General features: G+C 59.7%; 2 protein-coding genes and 1 non-coding gene across 10 annotated transcripts; 1 reads left to right on the forward strand and 2 right to left on the reverse strand.

Moving 5' to 3' along the window:
• Window positions 1–297: 297 nt before the first annotated feature.
• On the reverse strand, window positions 298–5,060 carry HSPB7 (heat shock protein family B (small) member 7). 7 transcript variants are annotated; one of them, XM_012498508.2, is made up of 3 exons: window positions 4,023–5,060; window positions 3,328–3,443; window positions 298–2,028 (listed from the first exon to the last, which is right to left on the reverse strand). In XM_012498508.2, exons 1-3 carry the CDS (start codon window positions 4,495–4,497, stop codon window positions 1,849–1,851), a joined length of 771 nt encoding a protein of 256 aa, XP_012353962.1. In that variant the 5' UTR covers window positions 4,498–5,060; the 3' UTR covers window positions 298–1,848. The 7 variants fall into 7 exon arrangements, with proteins under 7 accessions (XP_012353962.1, XP_012353961.1, XP_012353963.1 ...); XM_012498507.2 differs by having other exon boundaries at window positions 3,343–3,461; XM_012498509.2 differs by having other exon boundaries at window positions 298–1,986; window positions 3,328–3,461.
• Window positions 5,061–8,143: 3,083 nt separating this feature from the next.
• On the forward strand, window positions 8,144–20,244 carry CLCNKA (chloride voltage-gated channel Ka). 2 transcript variants are annotated; one of them, XM_030805394.1, is made up of 21 exons: window positions 8,144–8,185; window positions 8,255–8,327; window positions 8,950–9,056; window positions 10,006–10,134; window positions 10,969–11,097; window positions 12,304–12,443; window positions 12,739–12,816; window positions 12,901–12,979; window positions 13,507–13,632; window positions 14,002–14,086; window positions 14,199–14,300; window positions 14,939–15,023; window positions 15,301–15,474; window positions 15,913–15,982; window positions 16,147–16,257; window positions 16,655–16,868; window positions 17,910–18,043; window positions 18,402–18,490; window positions 18,645–18,725; window positions 19,370–19,456; window positions 19,808–20,244. In XM_030805394.1, exons 3-21 carry the CDS (start codon window positions 8,957–8,959, stop codon window positions 19,871–19,873), a joined length of 2,079 nt encoding a protein of 692 aa, XP_030661254.1. In that variant the 5' UTR covers window positions 8,144–8,185; window positions 8,255–8,327; window positions 8,950–8,956; the 3' UTR covers window positions 19,874–20,244. The 2 variants fall into 2 exon arrangements, with proteins under 2 accessions (XP_030661254.1, XP_030661253.1); XM_030805393.1 differs by having other exon boundaries at window positions 8,150–8,327.
• Window positions 20,245–21,116: 872 nt separating this feature from the next.
• On the reverse strand, window positions 21,117–26,245 carry LOC100591181. Its single transcript, XR_004028388.1, has 4 exons — window positions 26,098–26,245; window positions 23,128–23,310; window positions 22,752–22,862; window positions 21,117–21,651 (listed from the first exon to the last, which is right to left on the reverse strand). It is a non-coding gene; the product is annotated as a protein FAM131C (transcript).
• Window positions 26,246–27,514: the final 1,269 nt, after the last annotated feature.

The following is a 27,514-nucleotide window of genomic DNA, read 5'->3' on the forward strand; positions in this document are numbered from 1 at the left end:
CGCCACATAGCAGGACAGTAAATATCTCTGGAAGGAAAGAAAGAATAAAAAGGGAAGGGCAGGCAGTTGGAAGAGAAGGTGTTGCCAGGGTTTTCCAGAAACAATCCTAGGGTTCCTGCCCAGGGGGGTCTGGGGAGCCCACGGAGGAAGCCGAGGAACACTCATATTTTGTGAGGTCTTCAGCTTTAATTTGAGCTACAACCCTCATCCCCAAATCTCAAAGAAGGTGTGTCTGTTTCTCTCGGGGCTTCCAACCCTGCCCTAAGTTTGAGAACTCCAGGCAGGCGGCCTCCAGAAGTCTGTGAGACTGTCCTTTATTGTGTATACAGGTTCCAGCGTCAGGGCTCTCCCACGGACCCCTCCCCAGTCCTCCCCCAAGGGGCCCAGAGTGGTGGGAGTGAGAGGCCACCCTAAGGCACACTGACCAGAGAGGCACGGAGGGAGGAGACTGACTTGCCCTGGGGACCCCTGCTGACTGAGACCCACCCCTCCCCTCCACCCTGCTTCTGTATGTGGGAGACAAAACCAAGAGTCACTGGGGGCAGCAGGCATTTCCCAGGATTAAGGCTGATGGAAGGTCCCTATCCCAAATGGGAGATGGGGGCTTTTCCTATGACTCCCCCCATCCCCCAGCTGGAAGATGTGGGGAGGGGTGCATAGCCTTAGAGAGGTAGAACGAGGGGAAATACCCCTCAGTGCCCAGAGGTGGGGAGTTGAGAGCAGCTGTTGACACCCTGGGTTCAGATCTAACCTTCAGCGACAAAGCACGGCACTCAGTGGCTCGGAGATGTTTCCCCGTTAATGAAAATGGAGATTGTAAATCGGATTTGAGAAAGCTCTGAATTTGGCCTCAACCAATGGTAATGCTGAGTATTTGAAGGACAATGATAGGAGTGTGTGTGTTACACACACCAAGCCTATAGATTCATAGATTAAAGAGGGGGATAGATGGAGAGGCGACTGCCCAGAGGGGAAGGTGGCAAGAAGCTGGGGTCCAACCTCGAAGACCCAAAGCCCCATCCACGCCCTGGCTTCCATCTCTGTTAGGTGATCCTGTCTGCATGGGAGCAGCCCCAAGAACACAGGCCTGTGGGACGGAGAAGGACCAGCCCCACCCTCAACCCCACGTGGCCTTGCCTGGAGTCCCCAGCAGGCACAGGACGGCAGGAGTTTCATGCAGTTTATCACGAACCAGCTGTACTGGAAAAACCCCATCTATATACAGATGTGGCATGGCTCTGCCCTGGCACAGCCAGCTGGCTGGGGGCACAGGGTGGGCGGGCAGCCTGCTCGCTGGCATGGGGCTTGGAAGCTGGTAGAGGGGAAGTTTACCGTCACGGCTGTCTCCTCTTGGCCTTGCTGAGCCCTCGGGCAATTAGTTCCACTTAGATAGGCACCCCTACCTCTGACCTTCCCTCTGTCTCTCCCATTCCCCTTGGCCAAGAGGGTTCCAGGTCCCTGGTCCCCTTGCCCTTCAGAGACTTCATAGATCAGAGGGTTTGTCTGTCTGTCTGTCCTGCAGAGCTTGCCCATATGTCCTGCTGGTCCCATTCCCCTGACCCACAGTGGGTTCTTTAGATCTTCCTTCCCCGACCCCAGCCCCTGTACTCTGGATTAAGTGAGGGAGGCCAAATCTGAAATCTGGGCATCATGTGTCAGGCCAGGGAGTCCCTGGCCTGCCCTGGATAGAGTGGAGGGCCCTAGTTTGGGAAGATGGTCCACCTGGGGTCTGGGGTGCGTGGGGGCTAGAACCTGGGCTGAGATGTCCCGGAGCTGTTGTAATGGGGTTAGCAAGGCTTTGCTGGCCGGCGTGGGGTGGGGGGACAGGGAAAGGGAAGGGAGAGGCACTCAGATTTTGATCTCCGTCCGGAAGGTCTGCTGGACGTGTTCTGTATGCGGGTGACGCCGTGCCCGGATAGTGAGGCTGCCATCCTCCCGCAGAGCCGAGGTCACCGACGTCGGGTCCACGTCCTCCGGCAGCTGGCACTTGTGAGCGAACGTGTTCATGACGGTGCCGTCGGCCGCCAGCTGGGGAAGGGGTGACCCATCAGGCAGGCTGCCCTGACCCCTGTCCTCCTTATGACAAGCCAGAGCCCTCTTCTCCCCATTCTAACCCCAGCCAGGCCCCACATGCCGAGGCTCTGCCTTCAGGTGCGGAGGGGCTGCCCATGGTGGTGATGGCCACAGGCCGAGGGCTCTGCAGGGACAGCGCGGGCGTGCTTCGCAGAGCTCCAGTAGCTCTAAGGAACACGCCAGGGACATGGGGAAGAGGTGGGGCTTGGAGAGAGAGGCGGCTCCGTGGCAGTGGCTCCGAATCTGGGGCTCCTGGGGGACACGGAGGTGACAGAGGAGAGCCGTGCCTTCCTGGATCCCCAGGCACATTGGGCATCTGCCTGCCAGGGCTGAGCGCCGGCCCCTCCCCCACAACTCAGCCAGCACATAGTGTCCAGGGGAGTTTGGGGCGGCTGAGTCACTGTTGGAGGTGGCAGGGCTGGCACGTGCTGCCCGTGGGTCTTGGTGCCCCCAGTCCATGGCATCCCTGGCAGGGACACCCAGGAATCCACCCTTGAATGTGGAGGGGAAGAAGCCAGCCCTTGGGGGCTTAGGGGGAGGCTTGGGGCAGGTCCTCTCCTCTCTGCTGGCAGCCTTGGCTGTCCCTGGGCAACGCCCCTGTTCAGGCCTGGCCCTACCCTCTCCAGGGCGGAGGCCCCAGTGCCTCCTGGAAGTTCGGACTCAGACACCCTAGAGACCCAGTGACCCTGAGACCTGTGGGCAGACGCTGTGTGTGGTTTGTAGTGTGTGTCACCCTAAACTGCAGGGCCCCTGCCCAACCTTGGGCCTAGTTTAGGAGTCGCAAGATGGGGGATGGGTCTCTGGCTGTGGGAGGGAAGAGGGCTTGAGGTGTGTCACATGGAAAAACCCCTCCCCCCACTGCCCAGGTGAGTTCCCCACCTACCCGCATCCGCCCCCTACGGCTACCGGAGGAGCTGTCCTCACTCTGCCGTCACCATCTCACACCTGTCACCTCCCACCCTCAAGCCCCACCCTCTGCCCACATCCCTCCATCCCTCTCCCATTCCCCGGAGGCTCCCTCAGCTGCTCAGGGCCTGGAAGCAAGGGTCTGGGAACCTCGGTGCAAAGAGAGGCAGTGAGGGGGCCCCACGGCCATGGGTTGCAGGGGCAAAGCCTTCAGTTAGCCCTGGGGGAGTTTGGGTGGGGAAGGGACACTGGCCAGGGTCTGGGGTCCCAGGATGGTCAGGGGGAGTAGGAGACATTGGAGGCAGAAGCAGAATTTGGGATGCGGTGAGTGGGGGATGGGGGGCTCACCTTCTCAGCCCGCACCTCGATGTGGTTGTTGGAAGTGGTGACGATGATGTCTTCAGGTGAGAAGTCTCTCACGTCCACCGCAAACTCATAGGCGTCGCCGAGGGTCTTGATGTTGCCTGCCCCCCCGGGGCGGGCTGTGGGGTGGGCTGCTGTGAGCGAGGCATGGAGCAGGCCTTGCATGCAGATCCGAGGGTTCTGGCTCCTTCTCTTGGGGCAAGGGGCGGCTCCCCCAGGCCCTACCTCCCCCCGCCGAGCTGTTTCTCCCTCAGCTCCTCCTCATTCCTACAGCCCACCTTTTCTGGGGTGGGAGTGGGGCCTCACCCAGCACAGTGTGTGTGTATATGAGGCTAGGTTTGTAATAACCTCACCCCAGTCCTGGAGCCTGGGGGCTGCCTCCCACCCCTCACCCTGTCCAGCCCTCCAGGGCTCCAGCTGGGATTGGCTGCGGTTACAGAGCATGGGTGGCCATGGAACCATGTCCAACCCCTAGGGCCACAACTGTTCCTTAGAGGCCCACCTGTTTTCATGGCCACATCTGTCCCTGTGGCCACATCTGTCTTGGTGGCCACACATGGCTGCAGGCTGTGCAGCACCTGTTCCAGGCCTACTGGCAGCCGCAGCGCATTCGGTGGCGCCCTGGAGCAGACGTCCCCTCCCTGTGCGCCTCCCCTCCCCTCAGGGCCCGGATCACTTGCCTGGGAAGGCCAGGGGCTCTGAGTGGGGCCGCATGAAGCTGCCAAAGTCATCGGAAAACATGCTCAGGGCCTTCTCCATGGGCGGGTCCTGGGCCGGGAGGGCACGGGAGGCCGAGGAGGAGGTGGAAGAGGAGGAGGAGGAGGAGGAAGAGGAATGGAAACTTCTCTCCGCTCGGAAGGTGGAAGAGGTTCTGTGGCTCATCCACGGACGGCGCCGGGCCCTGCCCAGGCGGGCAAGGGCTGGACAGGAGAGGGTGTGGGCGCAGGCCTCTGGGCGAGCGTGCCGGGCTCCGACTGCGGCCGCTTTATAAGGCCGACTGTCCCTGGGCTTGGGGCCAGCCCCTTGTCTACTAGCTAAATTTAGGCCTCTCCATGGCCCAGAGGGGGCTGGAAATCTTCTCCCGTGCACCGGCCCTGCTGACAGCCCGACACACGCAAGCCGCAGGCTGAGAGGGCTGAGCTCACAGCCTGACATTCCAGGCTGATCACAGCAGCCCCAGGGGCCTCCTCACCACTGCACAGGGCTGGATCCTGTCTCCTTGCCCCTCGGACCTCGGTGCCTGCCCCAGAACCTTGCAAGTTTGGGGCTTATTGTGTGTTTTGTTTCCCCCATCAGCCTGGGGGCTCCTGAGGACTGTGCCTCCCCCGCAGACTCTGGTTCTCCTCCACAGCTATGCCTCCCCCATCAGTGTGCAGTCTCCTTGGGGACAGGGTAGGTGGAAGCACCACCGCTGTGTGACGTCAGGAGCTCCTTCCCTCAAGGCAGACAACCTTCACAGCCCATCTCTAAGGAAAGGTTGAGCCCTGCCAGGGGGTGTAGAATGTGCAGCTGTCCCCTGCCAGCCCCCACGGGGACCTGGATTCTGTGCCTGCACTCCCTCTGACTCTCAGAACATTTAGGGGCCCCAAGAGGACAAAGCTGGCAGCTTTCTCCTTAAAGGTCTAGAAGGTTATGTTCCCGGCAACTGTCTGCTCCATCTCTGTGTCAGAGGTGATGCCTGCGAGTGCCTTAGGTGGGATTTCAGTCAGAGGTAAAAGAGAATTCCGGAAGACAATTATTCTAGCCCTGACTTCTGGAGTGCCTTCTGGGCACGGGCTCCTGGCTGCAAGCTGTCCAGCACGGCCCCGTTTGATCCCTGCACAGCTGGGAGGGTGGAGGCGCTCTTCCCATGTTATGGACGGGGAAGTGAAGCCTCTTGGAAAGGGCGGGGCTTGCACTTGCGTAAATGGCAGAGCTGGGATTCGAACCCAGATGTGTTGGACCCAAAGCCCTTCAGAGGCCGAGGTGGTCTAAACATGTGCCTATGGAGACAGGCTGGCCCGGAAGAGCCAGAGAAGCGCCTCCCTACCCACCTGCTTGCTCAGCAGAGCCGGGACTGACCTTGCACTGGGCCAGGGTGGACGCCATTCTGAGAGGCAGCCAGGCCCTCTGCTCTGCCCAGGTTGCAGTTCAGGGCCTCTGCTGTCCTCTCCAAGTCCGGCCCTTCCGTCCCAGATCAGCTCCAATGCCTCCTCCCCCAGGGAGGCCTCTCTGACTGCTCCTGCTCACATGGTCCCACACCCAGTCCAGATGCCCCCAGCACTGACTGTCTTTGTCCTCCCACAGCACCTGGCAGTGTGACATGGTCTTCCTGTGTGCTGTGACTCTCTGCTGTGTCCCTTCTTCCCTATCCAACTGGCAGTTCCCACGGAGGCGAGGGTTCACCTGTCTCCCCGTTAGATTGAAGGTTCTTGAAGACGGGCAGTTTCTCTTTTATCCGAGCCCCCTACAACCCAGTCTGGAGCTTCATCCTGGAGGGCTCCTTCTACAGGGGTATTAGTGGTGCTGGTGGTATGTGGAGTGGAAGCAGAACAGGGCACAGGGCACAGCGGCGGGCCAGGCCGGTGCCTGGAGCAATAGGGCCTGTCGCCCCTGGCAGAGTTTCCTGCCCGTGTCGGGGCCTGTGACACCCAGCCTGGCTGAGGGGTTTCTAGGGCCGCTGGGAAGCCACCAGCACTGAGGTGAGATGGAGAGAGGGTGGGGCGGGTTGGGGGGCCCAGAGCCTGCCGCCCGCCAGGGAAACAGGAGCCGGTGGCTAAATGCAGACACACTGTCATGGTGCTGAGGGCCTGAGTCACTGCCCCTGGATGTCAGTTCCCATTACCCACCCCCGCCCACCATTCCTCCTCCCCTTTTTCCCCCTTCCCGAGGCATCACCCACACAAATACTGGATCCTCTGGCTTCACTGGCCCAGAGGGACCTCAAAAGGTCATCAAGGCCATTCCCCTGCCTCTACCTTCAGATCACAGGGACAGAAGGAGCTACAAAGATGATGCAGTCCTTTGAATCCCAGTCACCCAGTAGAGCTTTTCACAAACACAGACCCTTTCCTCGGACCCCAGAATTTTGATTTGGGATCTGAGGAAGGGACCTCACATCTCTTCCCATCAGCTCCCCACACAGCCAGCTCATAGGCCAGTGATGAAGCCCTCATCACTCAGTAGGTATTCATTGAAACCTTGCTATAAATAGGTGCTGGGCACTGTTCTAGGCTCTGAAGGACTCAGAGATGAGTAAGGCAGAGACAGGCCCCTGCTTCCAGGCTCACCTCATCCTACAGAAGAGGAAACTGAGGCTCTAGTTGATGAAAGAGTTAGGGTCAGTAGAGCTGTGCTGGCTTCAAACCCGTCATCCTGCTGAGCCCCCTGGCTGCCCCCTTCTCAGCCTCCTGGTGCTCACAGGGCTGGGGGGTGAGGGTGGATGTGGACGTGCAGTGCTGGCTGTGGGACAGTAGCCAGCAGCTGCCCCAGACCAGACACTGGAAATCGGGATGTGACAGGGCAGCCAGTTCTGATGCTGTGCAGAGTCGACAGATTGGGGTGGCCAAGGTGAAGGTGGGCTGGGGTCCATATAGAGCAGCAACCCCCATCCCACCTCCCACAACACACATCTTCGATTTTGATTTGACTTGCTTGGCATCTAGAGGCAAAGAGTGGCCCAGGGTCCCAGATTTTAACAATCATCCAAGGGCCATCATAAGCTTCAGAGAGTGGCTTTCTCTGGGTGGGAGTGGAAGCAATTGTCCCCAACCTCTTGCCCAAAAGTGGCATCAGACACAACTCTTCTGTTCTGTGCCCAAACCATTGCCCTGGTTCAGCCTCAGGAGCTGGAGGAGCTTCAGGCAGGGGAAGAGCTGCACAGTGTGGGGCTGGGTTCACCCTCTGCTGTGTGACCTTGGATGAGTGACTCACCTCTTTGACCATCTACAAAATGGCGAGGCTCTCCCCATTCACAGGGTGTGGGGAGGAGGACGTGAGTTGCAGATGTGAAGCTCCTGACATGTAGCAGGCACACGGCACGTGCTTGTTCCTCACCATGTCCTCTTACACCTGTGCTCCCATCCTCTGCTGGGGTGGGACAAACTCTGTGGAATTACCCAGAAGTCCCCAGCCAGAGCCACTGGCCCTTGGACATGTGCTTTGAGGGGCATTTCCTGAGCCTGGAGGGTCTGGACACAGGATCAAGTCCCAGTTCCTGACCCCAATTCACTGCCTTGCCCCAGGTGTCGGCCTCCTCGCCAGCCCTGGACAAGATGGGTCATCAGGACGGGACCGTGTGGCACGGCCTGCGGGCTTTGGAGCCAGGCAAACCTGGGCTGGGAATCCTGGCTCTGCCTCGGCCTCCGTAATCTTGGACAGGCAGCCCCACCTCACTGAGACGCCATTTCTCTACAACGGGATCACACTGCCTGCCTCGTGGGATTTCCGTGGGCACTCAGGGTAATTAATCTGGCAGAAGGCTGACCCTCTGCCTGGCACACAGGGAGGCTGTGGTCGTGCTGACCCCACTCACTTTTGCCGGCCTGCCTTCTCCTTCCCTGCCCAGCCTCCTCCCCTCTCCCTCTGTGCTTTCCAAACCTTCCATGTCCAGCTCTGAGACCCCTGGGCCCTGAGCCTCAGCCCCGGCAGATGGCCCCTCGCTGTCCTGCTGTGTGCGTGAGCTCCCCTCCGCAGCCCCTGTCCAGCAGCACCCAGGAGGCTGAGTACAGCTGGGCACCACCCTCTGTGCAGCTCTGGTGGGTGGGGAGGCTCCTGTTCCCCCTCTGTCTTGGCAGTTCTGCCCTGCACAGCTCTGGCCTCCACAGTTCTGGTTGGTTTGTCAAGGGCATTTTTAATCTCCACGGTAAACCCTGGCTGGGGGGTGGGGGTGGCAGGGAAAGAATGACGATTGGTAGAGCATATGCCTGTCCAGGTGCACTGGAGCTGGGAGCAAAGGAGGCTCTGCGAGAGGAGGGCCAGTTCAGCCGCAGCAGGAGGACTGACAGGTGAGGGGTCTCTGGGTGTGGACTGGGGTAAGAACCTGGAAAGGCCAGGCAGGCAGGGCGGGGGGATGGTAGGGGCAGCAGCCAGCACCTCACTTTGGCTTTGCAGAGGCCTCCTTCTGGTCCTGGGGTTTTCCTGCCTCTGTGGCCTGAGCTGTTGGGGAGAAAGGAGGGTGCTCCGAGATTGGCAGGGAGAGTCAGAGCCATCCATGGAACTCTGCAGTGAGAGAGTCACAGCCCTGGGCAGAGACTGCTCCCAGCAGTGGAAGCGCCAAGCGACCCAGGAGGGTGGGAGCAGTGGCCACAGAAGGGGAAGGGGCTCTGAGCAGGGCTTGGGTGCTTGGCCTGTGCCCAGTCTGCTGCTGGGCACAGGGGGACACCTAGGAATCCCACCCCCATCCGACACAATGACACACAAAGGCACACACCCTCAGTGATGGAACCTCAGGGATGAGGGCAAACATAGACCTAGTGTGATAACTTCGCACACACACACACACACACACACACACACACGCACAATCCTTCCTCTTCATTTGGGTGGGGAGAGCACTGGAAGGGCCTAGAGGCAGCGCAAGGACGTGCAGCACCTCACCCCGGTCCCTCCCGCTATCTGCTTCCCCAGGGGCCTGATGGAGGAGTTGGTGGGGCTGCGTGAAGGCTCCTCAGGGGACCCTGTGACTCTGCGGGAGCTGTGGGGCCCGTGTCCCCGCATCCGCCGAGGCGTCCGAGGTGAGAGCCAGGTCCTCTTCCCTTCCCCCTAGGGGACCACTCAGGACATCATTCCTGCCCGGCTCCCACCCCACCTCCCTGCCCAGGAACTACCCTCCTCCTGGCATTTGTCCAGGACATCACTGCCCAAAGTCTCCTGGGTGGCAGGGAGGGAAAGGGTCTATCTGTCCAACTCTCTGTGGGTCAGATGGGCCGGGCATCTGCCCTCTGCCTTTCGGGAGATACAGCCCAAGGCCTGGTCACTGTGCCCATCCTCCACCCAGGCCTCTCCTTCACCTACCTGTGCCAGTGAGGGGACGTGGGGCTTAGCTGCTGGGAAAGCTGGGGCCACAGCAAGGGGCTGGGGCAGCCTGCACTTGGCACCTTTCCTTGGAGCCCCATGTGCCTTGTTCACTTTGAGACCTGACTGTCCCCTCAGCTACGGGTCAGAGCAAGTAGGGACCACAGAAGGAGGCTAAGTGCAGCCCCAGGGGCTGGTGCCCACAGCCAGCGAGGGCCAGCTCCCAGGCTGGGCTGGCAGCCAGCGGGACAGGGGCATTGCTGGGGACCCAGAGGATACCTGGGGCCACAGGCCCTGGGACACGCAGGAGTCTGCTAGATCCTGGTGCTCTCTAAGCTACGGACTCTGCGGGGATGCAGGTGAAAGCTGTAGCTGCCAGCCCCCTCCACACTCCCTGTCCCCCAGGAACCTCCCAGTACAGGCACGGGTGGGGAGGGTGGGCAGGTCAAAGGCTTTCTGGTAGGGGCAGCAGTGCTGGCACCCACTGTGCCACCACTGTCACCTGCCACAAATCCTGCCCAGCCCCCAGTGTGAGGCACGGCCCCCTCAGGACTACCCCAGACTCGACTACCAGGGTCCTCCCTGCCTGGAGCCAAGCAGACCTCCAGGGAAGGGGCTGTCTGTGCCCCTTGCCCCAGCATAAGCTGGGACTCCGATGCCCTGCCCCAGGTGGCCTGGAGTGGCTAAAGCAGAAGCTGTTCCGCCTGGGCGAGGACTGGTACTTCCTGATGACCCTCGGGGTGCTCATGGCCCTGGTCAGCTATGCCATGAACTTTGCCATCGGGCGTGTGGTCCGAGGTAACTCTTCCCTGGCAGGTGCTGCTCTGGGCCAAGGGATTCTAGGCACGCTCTGGGGATACCAGATGGGCCACCAGGTGCAGCGGTGCAGGGAGGAGTCTGGGTGTGGGGAGGGCTCTGGCTCCACTCCTGACTTGCTCTGTGATCCTGGGCAGGCTCCTGCCCCTCTCTGGGCCTCAGTCTCCTCAGCCGCACATGGAAGAGAGACCTGAATGTTCCCAAGAGCTCTTCCTCCTCTGAGCTCTCTGCCTCCTCTTCCAGCCACCCCATTCCTTCTTCTTCCCTCCTCCGTGCCTTGGGGCAGGAGTGGGGACACTTGCCTACATCACCAAACTTGGAGTCTTCCCCCCCTCCCTCAGCAGCCTGCCTCCATCCTGAGGCCTCCCTGGAAGAGGGGGTGTGGGCCAGGAAGGGTCTAAGACACTTTCTCTGGAGACCCTCAGCTGCCAGAAGCAGCACCTATTATGGTGTTATGGTGTTTGGCGCTTCACACCTGTGTCATTTAGTTCTCAGTGGCCCTTTAGTCTTTAATATCTTTAGTCTTCAATGAGCCTGTGAGGGAGAGCCAATCACTAGCCCACTTGACAGATGGGGAAACTGAGGCTCAGAGAGGCTGAGTGGCTTGCCCAAGGTCACTCAGCTAGGCAGTGGTAAACCTGGGATATGGACCCAGGGTCGTACTCCTGCCTCTTCTTGGGGGTCTGCCCCTCACTGGGTGGCCTGGTCCTCCCCTCTTCATGACTCCATTTCCTGGTCAGTAAGTGGCCACCACAGCGTCTGGCCCCGAGGGCTGCAGAGGCTGTGGGTGCCTCCCTGATATGCGGCTGTCCCCAGCGCACCAGTGGCTGTATGGGGAGATTGGGGACAGCCCCCTACTCCGGTATCTCTCCTGGACTGTGTACCCTGTGGCCCTCGTCTCTTTCTCCTCGGGCTTCTCCCAGAGCATCACGCCCTCCTCTGGAGGTGAGTCCACGGTCACCACGCCAGTCCCCACTGGCCAAAACCTTCTCAGATCCCAGGGGGCTTCTGATGGGGGGAATCGGGAAGTGGCAGCCTCATTTCTCAAGCCCAGAAGAGTCATGTGGCTTGCCTGAAGGCACATAGCAAGAAGGCCAGACCTTGACTCTTGGGTCACTGCTGGTCCTACTCACTTTCTAAGGTCTGCTTGGAAGGAGATTCCCCTGTGGGGCCTGTGCTGGTTACAGGAAGGGGCCCAGGGAGGAGGCACTGCCCCTCCCCCCAGGCCACTCAGCCCTGCCTCCAGCTCCTGGCCAGCAGAGGGGAGCTCCAGGCTCACTCAGTGGTGGCCTGAGGTTCTGTTCAGGGCTCCCCTATCCTGACACAGCCATCTACCAGTCCCAGTGGGAGCAACATGGACAGCTCGCATTCCCTCTCTGACTCTAGCATCCAAATCTACAAAATGAGTTTATGCATCCTAACCTCTGAGGGTTCTGCGTGATCATAATAGGGCCAGGTGCAGTGACTCAAGTCTATAATCCCAGCACTTTGGGAGGTGGGGGGATCGCTTGATCCCAGGTGTTCGAGACCAGCTTGGACAACGTGGTGAAACCCCGTCTCTACAAAAAATAAAAAATAACCACCACAACAAAAAGTTAGCCACGTTTGGTGGTGCCTGCCTGTAGTCCCAGCTACTTGGGAGGCTGAGGTGGGAGGATCACTTTTGAGCTGAGGAGTTTGGGGTTATGAGCCGAGATGGAACCACTGCATTCCAGCCTGGACAATAGAGTGATACCCTGCCTCAAAGGAAAAAAAAAAATCCTAATGTGAAAACACCGTGCGGGTAGAGTTATGAGAGTTTGTTTGTTTGTTTTTGAGATGGAGTTTCACTCTTGTTGCCCAGGGTGGAGTGCAATGGCACGATCTCAGCTCACTGCAACCTCCACCTCCCAGGTTCAAGTGATTCCCCTGCCTTAGCCTCCCAAGAAGCTGGGACTGCAGGCACCTGCCACCATGCCCGGCTAATTTTTTGTATCTTTAGTAGAGATGGGGTTTCACCATGTTGGCAAGGCTGGTCTCAAACTCCTGACCTCATGATCCACCTGCCGCAGCCTCCCAAAGTGCTGGGATTACAGGCGTGAGCCACCACACCCGCCCGAGAGTTTTAATCTAGAGATTGTCCCCTTCTTGTTCCTGTCCTCTCTGGCTAAGGTTCTGGAATCCCAGAGCTGAAGACCATGTTGGCGGGTGTGATCTTGGAGGACTACCTGGATATCAAGAACTTTGGGGCCAAGGTGGTGGGCCTCTCCTGCACCCTGGCCACCGGCAGCACCCTGTTCCTGGGCAAAGTGGTATGGGCAGGTGTGAGGGCACCCCAGCCACCCCGCCCACCCAACCCTGCCCCAGCTCTCCCCCATCACCCCACCAAAGCTGGGTCAGAGCAGACTTAGGCCAGCGCCTGCCTTCAGGGAGCTCAGTCTTAGGGGAAGAGCCAGGCCAGGTCCCCAGTGTGCCAAAGCTACCTGAGGACAGCCCTGGGGGTTCGGGAAATGGAAGAGGGGGTGTGGTGGGGAAACTGTGCTGCCTCTGGGTGAGACTGTCTCTGCTGCCCTCACCTGGGCCCTGGGCCCACCCTTCCCTCTGCAGGGCCCTTTCGTGCACCTGTCTGTAATGATCGCTGCCTACCTGGGCCGTGTGCGCACCACGACCATCGGGGAGCCTGAGGTTAGGGACTCGGGGGCTTCCTTAGAGGAATGGGAGTGGGGAGGGAGGGGGCTGACGCTGAGCCCTGGATTTGGATCCCACTAGAACAAGAGCAAGCAAAATGAAATGCTGGTGGCAGCGGCGGCAGTGGGCGTGGCCACAGTCTTTGGCGCTCCCTTCAGCGGTGAGACCCCCCCTCATGCCCCACCCCCTGGGTCCCTCAAGCTCCTCCCCTGACACCCTGGGCTCCCTCGGCCCATCTGAGAGCCTGGAGGAGGGGCTGGGGCTCATTCTAGTTCTTAGTTCAGCCCCACCTTGGGTATAGCCACCCCCCGGGGGGTGGCGGTGGGGCAGGTGGTCGGGGGCTTGGTTGGGCGGTGCTGAGAGGCTTCAGGGTAACATTACACAGACCTGGGTTTGAAATCCACTGGCCCCTTGGCCTCTCTGAGCCCAGCTTCCTCCTCTGTAAAATGGGGATCAAACCACCCGATAGTGAGAGGGCGCACACCCGCATTCCAGGCTGGATGGATCCGTGGGCAGTGGGGTCCTCCCCGCCCAGGGCTCATGCCCTGCCCTCCCCTCCTGTCTGTCACTGTCTGGGCTGTAGGAGAGCAGGACAGATGGGTCAGGGAGGAGGCAAGATGGGGAGGGGGCCCTACAGCTACAGGTGGATGGGGGTGGGGGCCCACCTGAGATCAGTGTCGCCCCCAGGCGTCCTGTTCAGCATCGAGGTCATGTCTTCCCACTTCTCTGTCTGGGATTACTGGAGGGGTTTCTTTGCGGCCACCTGCGGGGCCTTCATGTTCCGGCTCCTGGCGGTCTTCAACAGCGAGCAGGGTGAGCCCCCTGGGCTGCCTGACCCTGGCCCTGCCTGGGGGCCGGGGCGAGGGGGCCCTCCCTTCTCCCCTGTGTACATCCCTTGCTCTTCCCTTCCCTCTCTCTCCCTCTTTTTCCTCCTCCCTGTTCCCACCTCCTGGAAGGATGGAAGGGGCTGACCTGTGTTGAGCATGAAGGGCAGGGACCCTGAAGGTAGAAGGGGGTGAGGCTGGGCAGGGAGGCAGGAGCCTGGTTGTGGGGGCCTGGAATGCCAGGACACAGATTCCGGTCAGGACCTGGCACCCCCTCCACCCTGGGCTGTTAGTCTGGGACTTGAGTTTGGGTGGGGTGGGAGCGCCATCTCAGCTCTCCACTGCCCTCCTTCCCCAGAGACCATCACCTCCCTCTACAAGACCAGTTTCCGAGTGGATGTTCCGTTCAACTTGCCTGAGATCTTCTTTTTTGTGGCGCTGGGGTGAGTGGGTGCCTTGGGCCCCTGAGAGTCCAATATGGCATTCCCCCTAGGCCTGGACTGCGGCCCCTGGTACTTGGATCAGGCTCTGGTCTTACCTCCCTTCACCCCCCAGTGGCATCTGCGGTGTCCTGAGCTGTGCTTACCTCTTCTGTCAGCGAACCTTCCTCAGCTTCATCAAGTCCAATCGGTTCAGCTCCAAACTGCTGGCCACCAGGTAGCCTATGGGCTAGGGGCTGGGGACATCTCAGTGAGCCCCTTGTGGACTCCAGACCTTATGTAGAAAGCCCCACGCCATCCTCCCACTGAGGCCCTAAATCCCTCCCTAGCCCATGGAGCACCTAACACCCCTCTCCAAGTCCCCACGGTCACTGTCCCCCCTTCCTTACTGGGCTACGAACTCTCCCATTGAACTGCCATCCCTTCTTCATTCTACAGTCTCTCAGCAAACCCCCAACCCCTCACTGAGCCTCAAACCCTGTGCCCCTTCAAACCTTGTGTGGCCCCTGGCATTGGCCTTGGTATTGGACAGCCCTCCTGCCCCGAGATGCACATGGCCCGCCCCGGCCTGGCCGACTCTCTCCTCCCTCCTATCCTGCCTCTGCCCCAATTCTCCTCAATCTCCTGCGTGATTCCTCTGCCCTCAGTCATACCCAGTTGAAGGGCTCACCCCACAGGTTCTACCCGCTGGAGGGGGCCATGTTCCCTGCTCCCGCCCTTCCTCCTCCCCAGTCCTTGCCTCGGTATCAGCCTCCAGGTGGGGAGCTCTGCTGCTGCCAGGACCAGGTCCTGCTTCCCTCTCCTCCGGATGTAGGAAAGGGAGGGCCAGCCCTAGAGCTCACCCATCCCCCACAGCAAGCCTGTGTACTCCGCTCTGGCCACCTTGCTTCTTGCCTCCATCACCTACCCGCCTGGTGTGGGCCACTTGCTAGCTTCTCGGGTAAGGGGTCCTGAGCGGGGGTGGCAGGAGTGGGAACCCCCATTTGTTTTCCCCTTTGCATGTGCCTCACGTAATCCCCTCAGCACCCCACCAGGGCGACACCTGGGCATCATTCTGCAGATAAGGAGACCATAGCTCTGGGAGGTCAGAGCCCTGCCCAAAGCCCTGCTCTGGGAAGTGGCAGAGGAGGATTCCAGGCGGGGTCAGGCGGTGCGGGGGCGGCTGGGGTCTGCCGCTTGGGGCCCCTCATGTCCAGTTCCCACCTGCCCCGCCACAGCTGTCCATGAAGCAGCATCTGGACTCGCTGTTCGACAACCACTCCTGGGCGCTGATGACCCAGAACTCCAGCCCACCCTGGCCCGAGGAGCTTGACCCCCAGCACCTGTGGTGGGAATGGTACCACCCGCAGTTCACCATCTTTGGGACCCTTGCCTTCTTCCTGGTTATGAAGGTGGGCCCCCTGGCCCCCAGGTGTGCGCAGAGCCAGGACCAGCTCTGGTGGGGAGGGGCGGGGGTGCCTCCCTGCACCTGGTGGCATGGAGCCCAGGCCTTCCACCCACACTTCCTGATGTGCCCCCTGCCCACTGCATGGTCCTGGACAAGTGGCTTCAGGTCTCTGGACCTCAGTCTTCCCATCTTTAAAATGGGGTGGTTACTGGGAAGGCTGAGAAGAAAGAAAGGAATGTACCTGGCATAGTGCCAGGCACACAGTGGGCATTTCTCATGGTGAGGACCCTCCCCTAATGCCAGACTCTGGCAATGGGTGCATGGCCGGCACCCTCTTTCTCTCTAGGACACTCCCCTGTCCCCTGTCCCCTGTCCTGTCCTCCCTTGTCCACGCCTTGCCCAGTGGCCTCTAACCTCTGCCCCGGGCTCCCCACTCCCACAGTTCTGGATGCTGATTCTGGCCACCACCATCCCCATCCCAGCTGGGTACTTCATGCCCATCTTTATCCTTGGTGAGTCTGGGTTCCTGAGCTTCTGAGAGTTTTGGGGTTCTTGGGGCAGGACCATGGATCCTGGTTCACCCTCTTCCCGGGTGGTACTGAGGATGATCCTCAGGGATGGAGGGTTGTGGGGGCCGGGTCAGCCTGGCTCCCCCTCACCTTAAGTCTGTGGCCAGGAGCTGTCATCGGGCGCCTCTTGGGAGAGGCTCTTGCTGTCGCCTTCCCTGAGGGCATCGTGGCTGGAGGGGTTACCAATCCCATCATGCCCGGGGGGTATGCCCTGGCAGGTGAGTGGGTCAGGGCCCTGCTAGATGGGCAATGTTGTGGGGCTGCGCTGGACCTGGAGAATTGGCTGGTGGTTCCCTAGGGCATGGAGCAGTCACTGAGTCCTCCAGTGAACCCCCCACCCCTCATGGGGGACTGTCCCTCCTGAGCCCCACAATTCCCCAGGGCCCATCACTGCCTCATGGCTCCTGTCCTGTCCCCAGCCCTGTGGCCTCCCTTATCCCTCTCCTCTCACGAAGCCCAGGCCTTGGGGCACTTCCCACAGTGCCCAGGCTGTGGCCTCTTACAATTCCCATCCTAGCCCCTGGCCACAGCCAGGCTAGTTATTCCCTCACATCAGGCTGGCCCCTGGCCCCTGGCTCCTGGCCTGAGCCGACCTGTGTGGCTCTGCCCTGGCAGGGGCTGCGGCCTTCTCAGGGGCTGTGACCCACACCATCTCCACGGCACTGCTGGCCTTTGAGCTGACCGGCCAGATAGTGCATGCTCTGCCTGTGCTGATGGCGGTGCTGGCAGCCAACGCCATTGCACAGAGCTGCCAGCCCTCCTTCTACGATGGCACCATCATTGTCAAGAAGCTGCCATACCTGCCATGGATTCTGGGCCGCAACATCAGGTGAGGGGCACCCACCTCAGGCTGGCTGAAAGGGTCATAGTGTCTGGGTAGGGCTGGGGGTGGAGGGCACCTCCAAAAAGAAACACCACTGCAGCTGACCTCGGACATGGGGGCTGGGAGGGGCTGACACACAGCAGTGCTCTCATCTCCACTCTCCGCAGTGCCCCAGGTGACCTTGGGCAAGTCCTTGGCCTTGAGGCCTCAGTGTCTGTCTAGGGGTCAGCTGGGCTTCACAGCAGGAGGATGAGTATTGCCCCGTGTACAGGCTGAGGAAACCGGGGCTCAGAGAGGTGCCGTGTCTTGCTCCAGGTGACACAGAGAGTCAGCACCAGATCCGAGAGGTCTCCTCCCCTCTCCCCACTCCTGCTGTCCTTGCTGGGACTTTGGGAGCAGGAGATGGAACGAGAATGGAAATGGGCTTTGAAGTCCTTGCTCAACCAGATAGGACCAGAGCAGCTTCTGGCGCCAGAGAAGCAGACCAAAGAGGCTCTGAGAGTCCCTGAGTCTGAGGCCCCGCTGCAAACACAAGCAAGCTGCTGCCTTGCCCTGAACCTGTTTCCCCATCTGGGAAATGGGGCTATTTATATCAGTGATTTTCAACCTTTCAAGTTTTTCCTGGGGGGTGACATATACTTTTATAATGAAATGGAATTATCCAGGGAAGGCGGCTGGGTCTGTACTCCAATCTCATTACTCATTAATGTGATGGCCAGTCACTGAGCGCCTGGCAGATACTGGTTTTCCGTCATGTCACACTCAGCTCTGTCCAAGGTGGGACAAGACCCAAGTGGAGCTGCTCTGGGGGATATGGGGAACCAGGGGACTGGGGATTTGGAACTGGGCCATCAGTAATGTGGTCCCCAGGTTTCCTCCCACTGTGGGTTCTAGGAGTCCCTCATTCCAGGAACCTCTCCGGCCCTGCCCACATTCCAGACCCGTGGGTCCCTGGTTCAAGCAAAGCTCCCCACAGATCCCCCTGCCGGCCTGGGTCTCACATCCCTGACTCCCTCCGGGACCTGATGGGAGCCCCTCTGCCTGCAGCTCCCACCGCGTGAGGGTGGAGCACTTCATGAACCGCAGCATCAACACACTGGCCAAGGACACGCCGCTGGAGGAGGTGGTCAAGGTTGTGACCTCCACAGACGTGGCCGAGTATCCCCTGGTGGAGAGCACAGGTGCCCAGCCAGAAGGGAGGTGGAAGTTGGGGGTGAGGAATGCCCTCTGCCTCCTTCTTGGACCTGTCAGGCAGACAGGATCTGCATCCAGGCTCTGTGACTTAGCAACCAACCGTGTGACCTTGGGCAAGTCACTTCACCTGAGCCTCAGTTTCCTCATCAGTAAAATGGAAATCATGGCCACCCTCCCTTGGGGTGGTTGACATGTCTAAAGAGAGTCAGCGGGTGCTTGTAAGGCAGTTCCTGGGCAGCTGCTGGGGTAGGAGCATGGGGACACCACCAGGGTCTTCTGGAAGCTTGGCCCTCAGGCCTGTTTCTTCATAACGCACCTCCGTCCCTCTCTCTCTCCACTTGCCAGACTCCCAGATCCTGGTGGGCATCGTGCAGAGGGCCCAGCTGGTGCAGGCCCTCCAGGCTGAGCCTCCTTCCAGGGCTCCAGGACACCAGGTGGGTACTCCTGAGGGGTGTGGGGATGGGGCGGGGGCGGGTCAGCAGGGATGGGAGGGGAGGGACCCGCTGATCTCCTGAGGGAGGGGTGGTCTGAGAGAGGCATCCTGGGGAGGCCGGCCCTGCACCTGTAACCCTTCCCCACCCCCAACAGTGTCTCCAGGACATCTTGGCTGGGGGCTGCCCCACGGAACCAGTGACCCTGACGCTATTCTCAGAGACCACCTTGCACCAGGTAACAAGCACTGGGGAGTGTGACACACGAGGCTCCTGGGGCAGGGCAAGAGCTGATGGAGAGCTCAGGCTCCAGCCTCCCCTCCCAACCCCGCCCCGCCCATCTTATGCTGCTTCCTGCTCCTCCTGGGCCTGGGCAGGGCAGCTCCTGCCCTGTCGGCCTCACTGCCAGGGTTGTAGGGATGATGCAGAGAGACGAGGGAATTGGGGGGCTTGGCAAATGGAAGTCTCTGGGTGGAGAAAGACAGTGGAGTTGTACCAAGGCACACGTGCGTTTCAATTTCAGGTCCACCACATTTTCCCTGTGTGATCTTGGACAAATTATGTAGCCAGTTGAGACAGACCCTGACACAAGGATGGGGGAAGGGCAGAGGCTGACAGGGGACCTGGAGATGGCTCCGTCCCCTCTGTGCTGCTGGAGGGTGCTGGATATTGGGTCCTGTCCTCCTGCAGCCCCCGCCCAGACCCTTGAGTGGACTCTGGCACCTCCCAGTGGCCCACACTGGACATTGCAGGCCTGGGTCTCTTGCCTCCCACACATATCAGGCCCCGCCTCTCTTCCTGGCTCAGAAGCGTGGCAGAGAGGGCCAGAGGGTGGGCTGGGCACCTTCAACCCTCCAGTGTTTCCTAACATCCCCCATCCAGGCACACAACCTCTTTAAGCTGTTGAACCTTCAGTCCCTCTTCGTGACATCGCGGGGCAGAGCTGTGGGCTACGTGTCCTGGGTGGAGGTACCAGGGTCCCGGGGGCAGAGCAAAGCAGGGGACTCATGCCTGAGAAGGCTAGGGAGGTGGGGAGGTGGGGGGACACCAGCATGCTCCCATCCAAACCTGGGGGGATACAGAGGATACTGATGAGTCCCTCTTCCTGGCCCAGATTGGCCACTGGGCCTGGCTCCCGATCTTGTTTTCTGGCCAGTGGCCAGCCTGCCCCTCTCTGCCTCAGTGATCCCGTCTGTGCAATGGGGTGCCATGGGCTCTACTATTCAGCCCAGAAACGAAGCTTAGGGGACTAAAAATGCTGGAGCCCCCCTCTCAACCTCCTCTACGCGCCCCCACCACCACCCCCTTTCTCTGTTCTAGATGAAGAAAGCAATTTCCAACCTGACAAATCCACCAGCCCAAAAGTCAGCCAGCCCAGCAAGATGAACAGGGCACCCCAGCTGCCCTGGTACTGAGGTTGGGCTGAGACCCTGCCTCTCTTCCCCCATCACCACCTGCCCCTCCCTTCAGCCCAGCTCCATTCTTTGGCACAACAGGCAACTCTAACCCAGCCCGGAAGAAGATGGCTCATCCTGGGTGGGACGATGGCTCCTGCCTTGAAAGACAAATCCCACCTTGGACAGAGCTGAGTGTGAGAAGATGGAAAACCAGCATCTGCCAGGTGCTCAGTGACTGGCCATCACGTTAATGAATGACGAGATTGGAGTACGCTGTCACCAAAGGCAGGCACAGATGCCCTGTGGGGTTGTCTGATTCCCAGTGAGAGGCTCCTGAGAAAAATAAAGCTGGTTCCCAGAGCTGCTGTCCATCCCTCATCTCAGCTGCAAGGTTGCTGGTCTGGGACTGGAGCTCCTTACCTGCGCTGGCCCAGAGTGAGTTTCCCGTGGTCATGTGGGCACTGCAGGCTCGGGCCCCTGGGCTCCTCCTCATGCTCCATTTCTTGTCAGGGAGATGCCAGGGAGAGAGGGTCTCCCACCAGGTCTATGATGCTTGTCCTCATGGATAAGTGGGACGCTGTGTCACTCAACCCCTAGTCTCCTGGTAGGCTGAGTCACAGCTCATAAAGCCAGGACCCAAGTGTGGCTCCTTGAGGAGTCCACAGAGCTTTGGGCATCCTCCATGAGCCTTCTACGCCTGGGTGGCCCAGGTTGACCAGCTGTGTATGTGTTGGGGTTAAGGATCCCCCCTGACTCCCTCCAGACTCTGTCCAGGGGCCCAAGGTCACATCTTCCCCAGCAGAGACCAGGCCAAGGTCATCCAGGGTGAATCCACCACTTTAATGTCCTCACAGAACCTTGAGTGAGATGGGAGGGAGCTGCAAGGAGGGGGAGTGGGCACCCAGGGGTGAGGAGCAGGGGCCACGAAGGAAGCAGGTTCAGAGAGGGAGGAACAGACAGACAGACACTCCAGAGAGACAGATAACCTGGTGAGGAGAGCCGGGGAGCAAGTGCTTAGCTACCAGAAGTGGTCACCCCACCTTTGCTGGGGGGCAGACACACAGAGAGAGTGGGGAGGGACTGAACCCCAGGTACAGGCAGGGTTCCCAGACCCCGCTCTAAGTGAGTCTCAGTTCTGTCTGTGGCTGTCCTCCTGGGGGCCTGGCTGTTGCACCTCTGGGCCAGGCTGCCCTGATGTCTCTGAGAGTCCTTGAATTCCCTGAGGGCAGACACCCTGCAGGGGAAGGTGCCCACCTGAGTGAAGTAATGAAGGGGGAGGGGGTTATGGCTCCCACTGCTGGGGCAGGTCCACCGAGGCACAGAGAGGCCACCATGAGCGCTGGCCCCATCCCTGCCACACCTACCCTGTGCCTACCCGAGGTGTCAAGAGATGCTCTGCCCTGGACCCCGGGGTCCAGATATGCCTGGGCTGCCCATCAAGCGAGGTCATGGTGTGAGTAGGTGCCGGACCAGCACAGCCCCCGACTCAGTTATAGAACACCTCGTCCTCCTCCCAGAGGGAGCCGCTGTCCATGGAGGGGAGGGAGTCCGGCAGGTGGGTCCCACCCTCGGGTCCTTGGGCCCCGGGCAACTGCCACGGATGCTGCAGCTCTGGGCTGGGGGGCTGTGGGATGCCAGCGGTGCTGGGGGGCTCCTCAGGTGAGGGACAGCTGTCAGGGGAGGGGCCGGGCGAGGAGAAGGCCTAAAGGCTGTCATCCTGCGAGGGGCCACTGGGAGGGCTGTCCTGAAGGTAGATGCTCTCCAGATCTGGAAAAGCAACGGGGAGACGGGGGAATGGCGTCCCGGATCCAGCTCCTCGCCCTCTCTGGGCGTGTGAGAAAGGGCAAGGGGCAGAAGACCTGCCTCCAAATCCAGCTGTGTGATTGCCGAGCCTTGTGACCTTGGTCAAGTCACCAAAATTCTCTGAGCCCCAGGTTCCTCCTCGAGGCAGTAAATGGAGGACTTAAGAGTGGGCTTGGAGCCGGGCGCGGTGGCTCACGCTTGTAATCCCAGCACTTTGGGAGGCCGAGGCAGGCGGATCACGAGGTCAGGAGATCAAGACCACGGTGAAACCCCGTCTCTACTAAAAAATACAAAAAATTAGCCGGGCGTGGTGGCGGGCGCCTGTAGTCCCAGCTACTGGGAGAGGCTGAGGCAGGAGAATGGCGTGAACCCGGGAGGCGGAGCTTGCAGTGAGCCGAGATCGCGCCACTGCACTCCAGCCTGGGCGACAGAGCGAGACTCCATCTCAAAAAAGAAAAAAAAAAAAAAAAAAGAGTGGGCTTGGAGCCAGCCTGTGCTCTCTGAGAACTGGGACAACCAGTGCTCCCCTGGGCCTCTGTCCCCTCCCCGTCCCTATCCATCTGTCAGGGAGGATTAAGTGCTGCTTGGCCCAGGCTTTCCCCAGGGCCAAGGCTCCTTGAAGCCCTCACTAGTAACCTGGGCTTCTAGAAACATGGTTGCTTGTGCCTGGTGCTAAGTTTCAGATCCAGCTCTGATGCTTCTAGCTGTCATTTGGAGTAAGTTTCTGAACCTCTGAGTGCCTCTGTTTCCTTATTTGTAAAATGGGGACAACAGGACCCACTCCCTAGGGCTGCTGTGAGGATTCCGTGAGGTCCCTCGTGCACAGCCCTCGGTGTGATAAGCGCTGGATTCCCGCCCCCACTGTGCTCACCCTCTCCTTCCTGCTCCTGGCACTGCCGGGCAATGGGCAAGGCAAGGATCACTGCCCCATTTTGCAGATGAAGAAACTTAGGCTGAGAAAAGGAAGGGGCTCCACCGAGGTCACACTGCACTTGGTGATGGGCAGGCATCCAGTGTCGGCTCCACTCTGCCCACCCCCGCCCCCCGGACCCCCTGGGCTGTACCTTGGAGCTGGACGATGCCCTGGGGGCTGTTCTCGGGGTGCAGCTCCTCGTCATCCAGCGAGGACCAAGCGCTCAGTGTGGCCTCGGTGATGGCAAACTGCTCGGCGACCCCTGGGGGGACAGTGAGATCCAGCTCAGGGCGACATGGGTGGGGATGGCCTCAGTGCCTCTTGGAGCTTCTCCAGGACAGGCTGGAGGGCGGCTGCCTCTCTGGGCTGCCCATCCACACCCCAGTGGTCAAGAGTGCTCACTTAATACCCGCCCACCCTATGCCATTCTTTTTTCCTGCCCAGACAATGCCCATGCAGTGACCTGGGCCCCCCAAGGACCCAGCTTCACCCCCACAGAGCCCTGGCCAGTCCCCCTCCTTGCTGACCTGCAGCAAAGCGGGCCTCACGCAGCTCATCCGGGAGGCAGCAGTAATGCTCGTCCTCAGCTGGGGACAGCTCCCAGCCTGCCCGCTGGGCACTCCAGCCCTTCCACTCGATGAGGTGGGCCACGCGGCCTCGGGCCATGGCCGTGGGCTTTGTGATGTGTTCCTTGATGCTCTGCACCACCCCTGTGGCATGGAGGGCATCTGGGTGACTGTCCTGACACAAGGCTCAGCCCAGGGCCTGGCCCCCATGCCTCAGGCCCACCCAGTGGCCTGTACCCCACATTCCCTCAGTGCGCCATGATCTCCATCAGTGCCCCACACCTTCCCAGGGGCCTGTACCCATCTAACTCCTCACGCCCTCCAAAGCCTCCTGCTCACTCCTGCCCTGAGCCCTCCGAGCTCTGTGGCTCCCTCCCCTCAATGCCCCCACCCACCGGCATCCACATTTCCTCCCAGCATCCTACTCCCAGCATCCTACTCCCAGTTCCCGCCCACTGGGTGCTTCTTCCCCAGATCACCCACACCTCTCACTCCCTTTCTGACCAAGTTCAGACCCTTCCATCCAAGAAGATCCACCCAAGGACCACTCATGAGCCCCCATATTCTCCATGATCCATTAAACACATTCTGAGAGAGCATCTCTGTGGCTGTGCCAGCTCTGCTGGAGGTGAGACCTGGGTGGATGGAGCAGGCAGGGAAGGCTTCTGGAAGAGGGGACCTGGGATTGGAATTTGAAGGTGGGTTGGGTTTGGACAGATAGAGGCAAGACTGGAGGTTTCATTTCAAAGATGAGAAGAGGATGAAGGCATGTAAGAGTCTCGTGTAGTCCAGGACTAGCTGGGATGAGACATGGAGTCCACACTACGACTGGGAGGCAGGAGAAGCTGGGAGCTGATCAGGGCCAGAACAGGGTTGGAGAGAACCAGGTGGGGGGCTCAGATGTTCTCCTTGTGCAGTGGGGAGCCCCAGCAGGGTAATGAGCAAGAGAGTGACCAGTTAGCACAGCTGTTTAGGAAGAGCGCCCCAGATGGAGGATTAGGGGCTACTGCAGGGACCCAGCAACAGACAAGGCAAGGGCTGTGCAGACAGAGAGGATGGGTCGGGGACTTTGTGAGGAGAGGAGTTGGATGTGGAAGTTGGAGAGGGGCTGTCGGCAACAGTTCAGGATTGTCATTAACCAAGTCTGACAACACAGATCTGGGAGTCACCCGGGCCTCCTAAGCCATGATGTGAGGAATGGCAATAATTAAGAAAGATGAGGCTGGGTGCGGTGGCTCATGCCTGTAATCCCAGCACTTTGGGAGGCCAAGGCGGGAAGATCACTTGAGGTCAGGAGTTTGAGACCAGCCTGGCCAACGTGGTGAAATCCTGTCATCCTGTCTCTATTAAAACACACAGACACACACACACACACACACACACACACACACACACACACACACTGGCTGGGCATGGTGGCATGTGCCTGTAATCCCAGCTGCTTGGGAGGCTGAGGCAGGAGAATCGCTTGAACCCAGGAGGCTAAGGTTGCAGTGAGCCGAGATCGCACCACTGCACTCCAGCCTGGGTGACAGGATAAGAAAGATGAGGTATCCACAAAGGAAATTAGAGAGCTGGGATAATGGGAAAGATGGGTGTGTGGAAGAAAGGGGAGAATCTCGCTCCCAGCCACTAAAGTGGGGGGTGTTGGGTATCTAAGAAGGTGTTTTGGAGGAGGTGGGTCTTCAAGTGGCCCTTGAAAGGTAGGTGCAGCAGAGGAAGGTGCTGCGGGTGGAAGAAAGGCACAGGCCAATGTGGGGAGGGAGGGCCCCAGGGGTCCCGGGGGAGCTGGGTGGGCTGTAGTGAAGCAGATCCTGTAGGGCATGGCACAGAGCTGGGTATGCACAGACAGGTGAAGGCCGTGCTGGGGCCACCTGATGCCATGGTGATCACCGACACCTCCTGTACTGTGCTACAAGCCCATCCCCATCTGCTTCAGGTGCTGCTGCTGTGAGCTCACACCTACATCCGTATCTGCAGAACCGCTCTGAGCCGATGGGAGCCACCTCACCCAGAGATGCCCAGGAGGCTGCAAACTCCTCCCCGGGGGAAGCCAGTGAGTCAGCAATGGGGGAGTATAAAGTCCTGCCCCTGGCCGGGCACAGTGGCTCAGGCCTATAATCCCAGCCCTTTGGGAGCCTGAGGCGGGCAGAGCACCTGAGGTTAGGAGTTCAAGACCAGTCTGGTCAACATGGTGAAACCCTGTCTCTACTAAGAATACAAAAATGAGCTGGGTATAGTGGTGCACACCTGTAATCCCAGCTACTTGGGCAGCTGAGGCAGGAGAATTGCTTGATCCCAGGAGGCGGAGGTTGCGATGAGCCGAGATCATGCCACTGCACTCCAGCCTGGGTGACAGAGTGATACTCTGTCTCTCAAAAATAAATAAACAAATATAATAAAATGAAAAAAGTCCAGCCTCTCGCCATAGCGTGCCATCAATTCTAGGGTACTATTCATGCTCCCAAGCTGCGGTGGGACCAGCCTGGTGAAGCTAGACTCCTGCCGAGCCCCTTCCCCAGGCCTGTCTGCCTCCCCCGCTGCCTGCTGGCTTCTTTTGAGGGCCAGTCTCCAGGGAATCACCTGCACAGTCATGCCCATGTCAGGCTCTGCTTCCAGGGAACCTGAACTAAGATGATGGGACTGGCAGAGAGGCAGGGAAACCACGCCAGACAGACATCTGAAAAACTCTGCCCCACCCTCTCAGAGCTTCTTGAGAACCCAGCAGTTTAACCCGTGGAAGCAGAACCCTGAGCCGCTGGTCCCCCCGTGACCCATTTAACCCAGCATGGACTCTGGCATTTAGAACATGGAGAATCCAACAGGGCTGCCATCTTCCTACCTGCAACTCAGCCGTGTCCTTCCCACAGCCAGGGTCTAGGGTGGGACCGTGCATTCTCCACAAGCAGGAGAGTTGCAGCCAGAACCTACCCACAAGGGACGACGTGGCCAGGGCTGCCACGTTGTAGTTGCCGGGGCGGGACCTGGAGTTGGACAGGTAGCCGTTGGTGGTCTGGAAGCACCTCTGGAGGAAGGGGCAGGAGGAGTGAGCAGGGTGGGCCAGGCTGCCGGCCGACATCCCTCCAGTACCACCACCGATCCCCGTCTCCCAGCCCACCAGGTCCTCTGGCCAGTGGGCAGGGACAGGGCAGCTAAAGCCAGGGAGATCCTAGCAACTCCCACGGGACAACCCCCACCCAGTGTTTCATCAGATTCTTGTCTTAGGGCTGGTGGGACTGTGTTCCTGAGCTGGGCACAAGGGAGAGAGGGGCGGTGGTGTCAGCTGGGGCCGGCTAGACTGGGGGACACACAAGTGCACTGACCTGCCAAGGATCCCAACAGAAATCCATCTGTTTGTCCTAAAACAAGAGGAGAGAGAGGATCAGGCAGGGCCTGGCACGCTGTGCCAGCAGATGGCCCGAGTCCTGGGGCCCTGGGTGGGGGTGGGGGTCAGCCTGCTGGTGCTCCGTGAGGTCAGGGTCTGCCCTCTCATGGGTCATGCTCTGGTGTCCCCCGGCACGCAGAGTAAGAAGGAGGGGGCGACAGTGGTGCCGGGAGGACAGGCCTCGGGTGCTGCTTATAGAGCAGGCTTGGGTGTGGGCTCTGACTTCGCCATTTCCCAGCTGGTTTCCCTGGACTATTCCTAACAGCTCCGAACACGTCTCTTCCTCTGCAAAATGGCGACAATGTCATTCACCTCACGAGTTGTGGTGAGGCCTAAATAACATAATGGAGGCTGAGAGCTGAGTGCAGTGCTTAGCAGGAGGTGAGTGCCGCTGGGGAGAAGGTAATTATATCATCCAGTGGGTTCATGCCACGGACCCTGGAGCAGGGTGGAAATTATGCACTAGGATTTGGGGCCTCTAGTGACTCTGAGTGACATCTTCCAAATCTATCTAGACTGATAATTCTTTTTTTTCTTTTTAAAATTCTTTCCACCCCAAATCACCACCCTGCCTGCGCCTTTGCTCACATCACCTCCTTCTCCAACAAAGGAAGAGCTGTTCCTGCTGTACCCAAGACCTTCTCACCCATCCATCCTGGACTGGCTCCCATCCCTGCCCTCCTCCCGGGGGCCTTGCTGTCTCTGCTGTGGCATCACCGTGCCCTCTCTGCTCCATCAGCCCGGAAGCATCCCGCCAGCATTGCACGTGCTGCCACGTCTCTTGGGCTCAGGACTTTGTCCTGCAATCTCTCCCCTCTGTCCCCTTACCACTGGGTCGGGCCATCAGCACCCCAGCAGCCCAAACATCTTCTTCTTTTTTTTTTTTTATCTTTTTGTTTTATTCTTTTTTTGAGATAGAATCACACCCAGGCTGGAGTGCAATGGCATGATCTCAGCTCACTG

The sequence above is a fragment of the Nomascus leucogenys genome, chromosome 24 (genome assembly GCF_006542625.1).
Source record: "Nomascus leucogenys isolate Asia chromosome 24, Asia_NLE_v1, whole genome shotgun sequence".
In the NCBI taxonomy this organism is placed as follows: Eukaryota; Metazoa; Chordata; class Mammalia; order Primates; family Hylobatidae; genus Nomascus; species Nomascus leucogenys.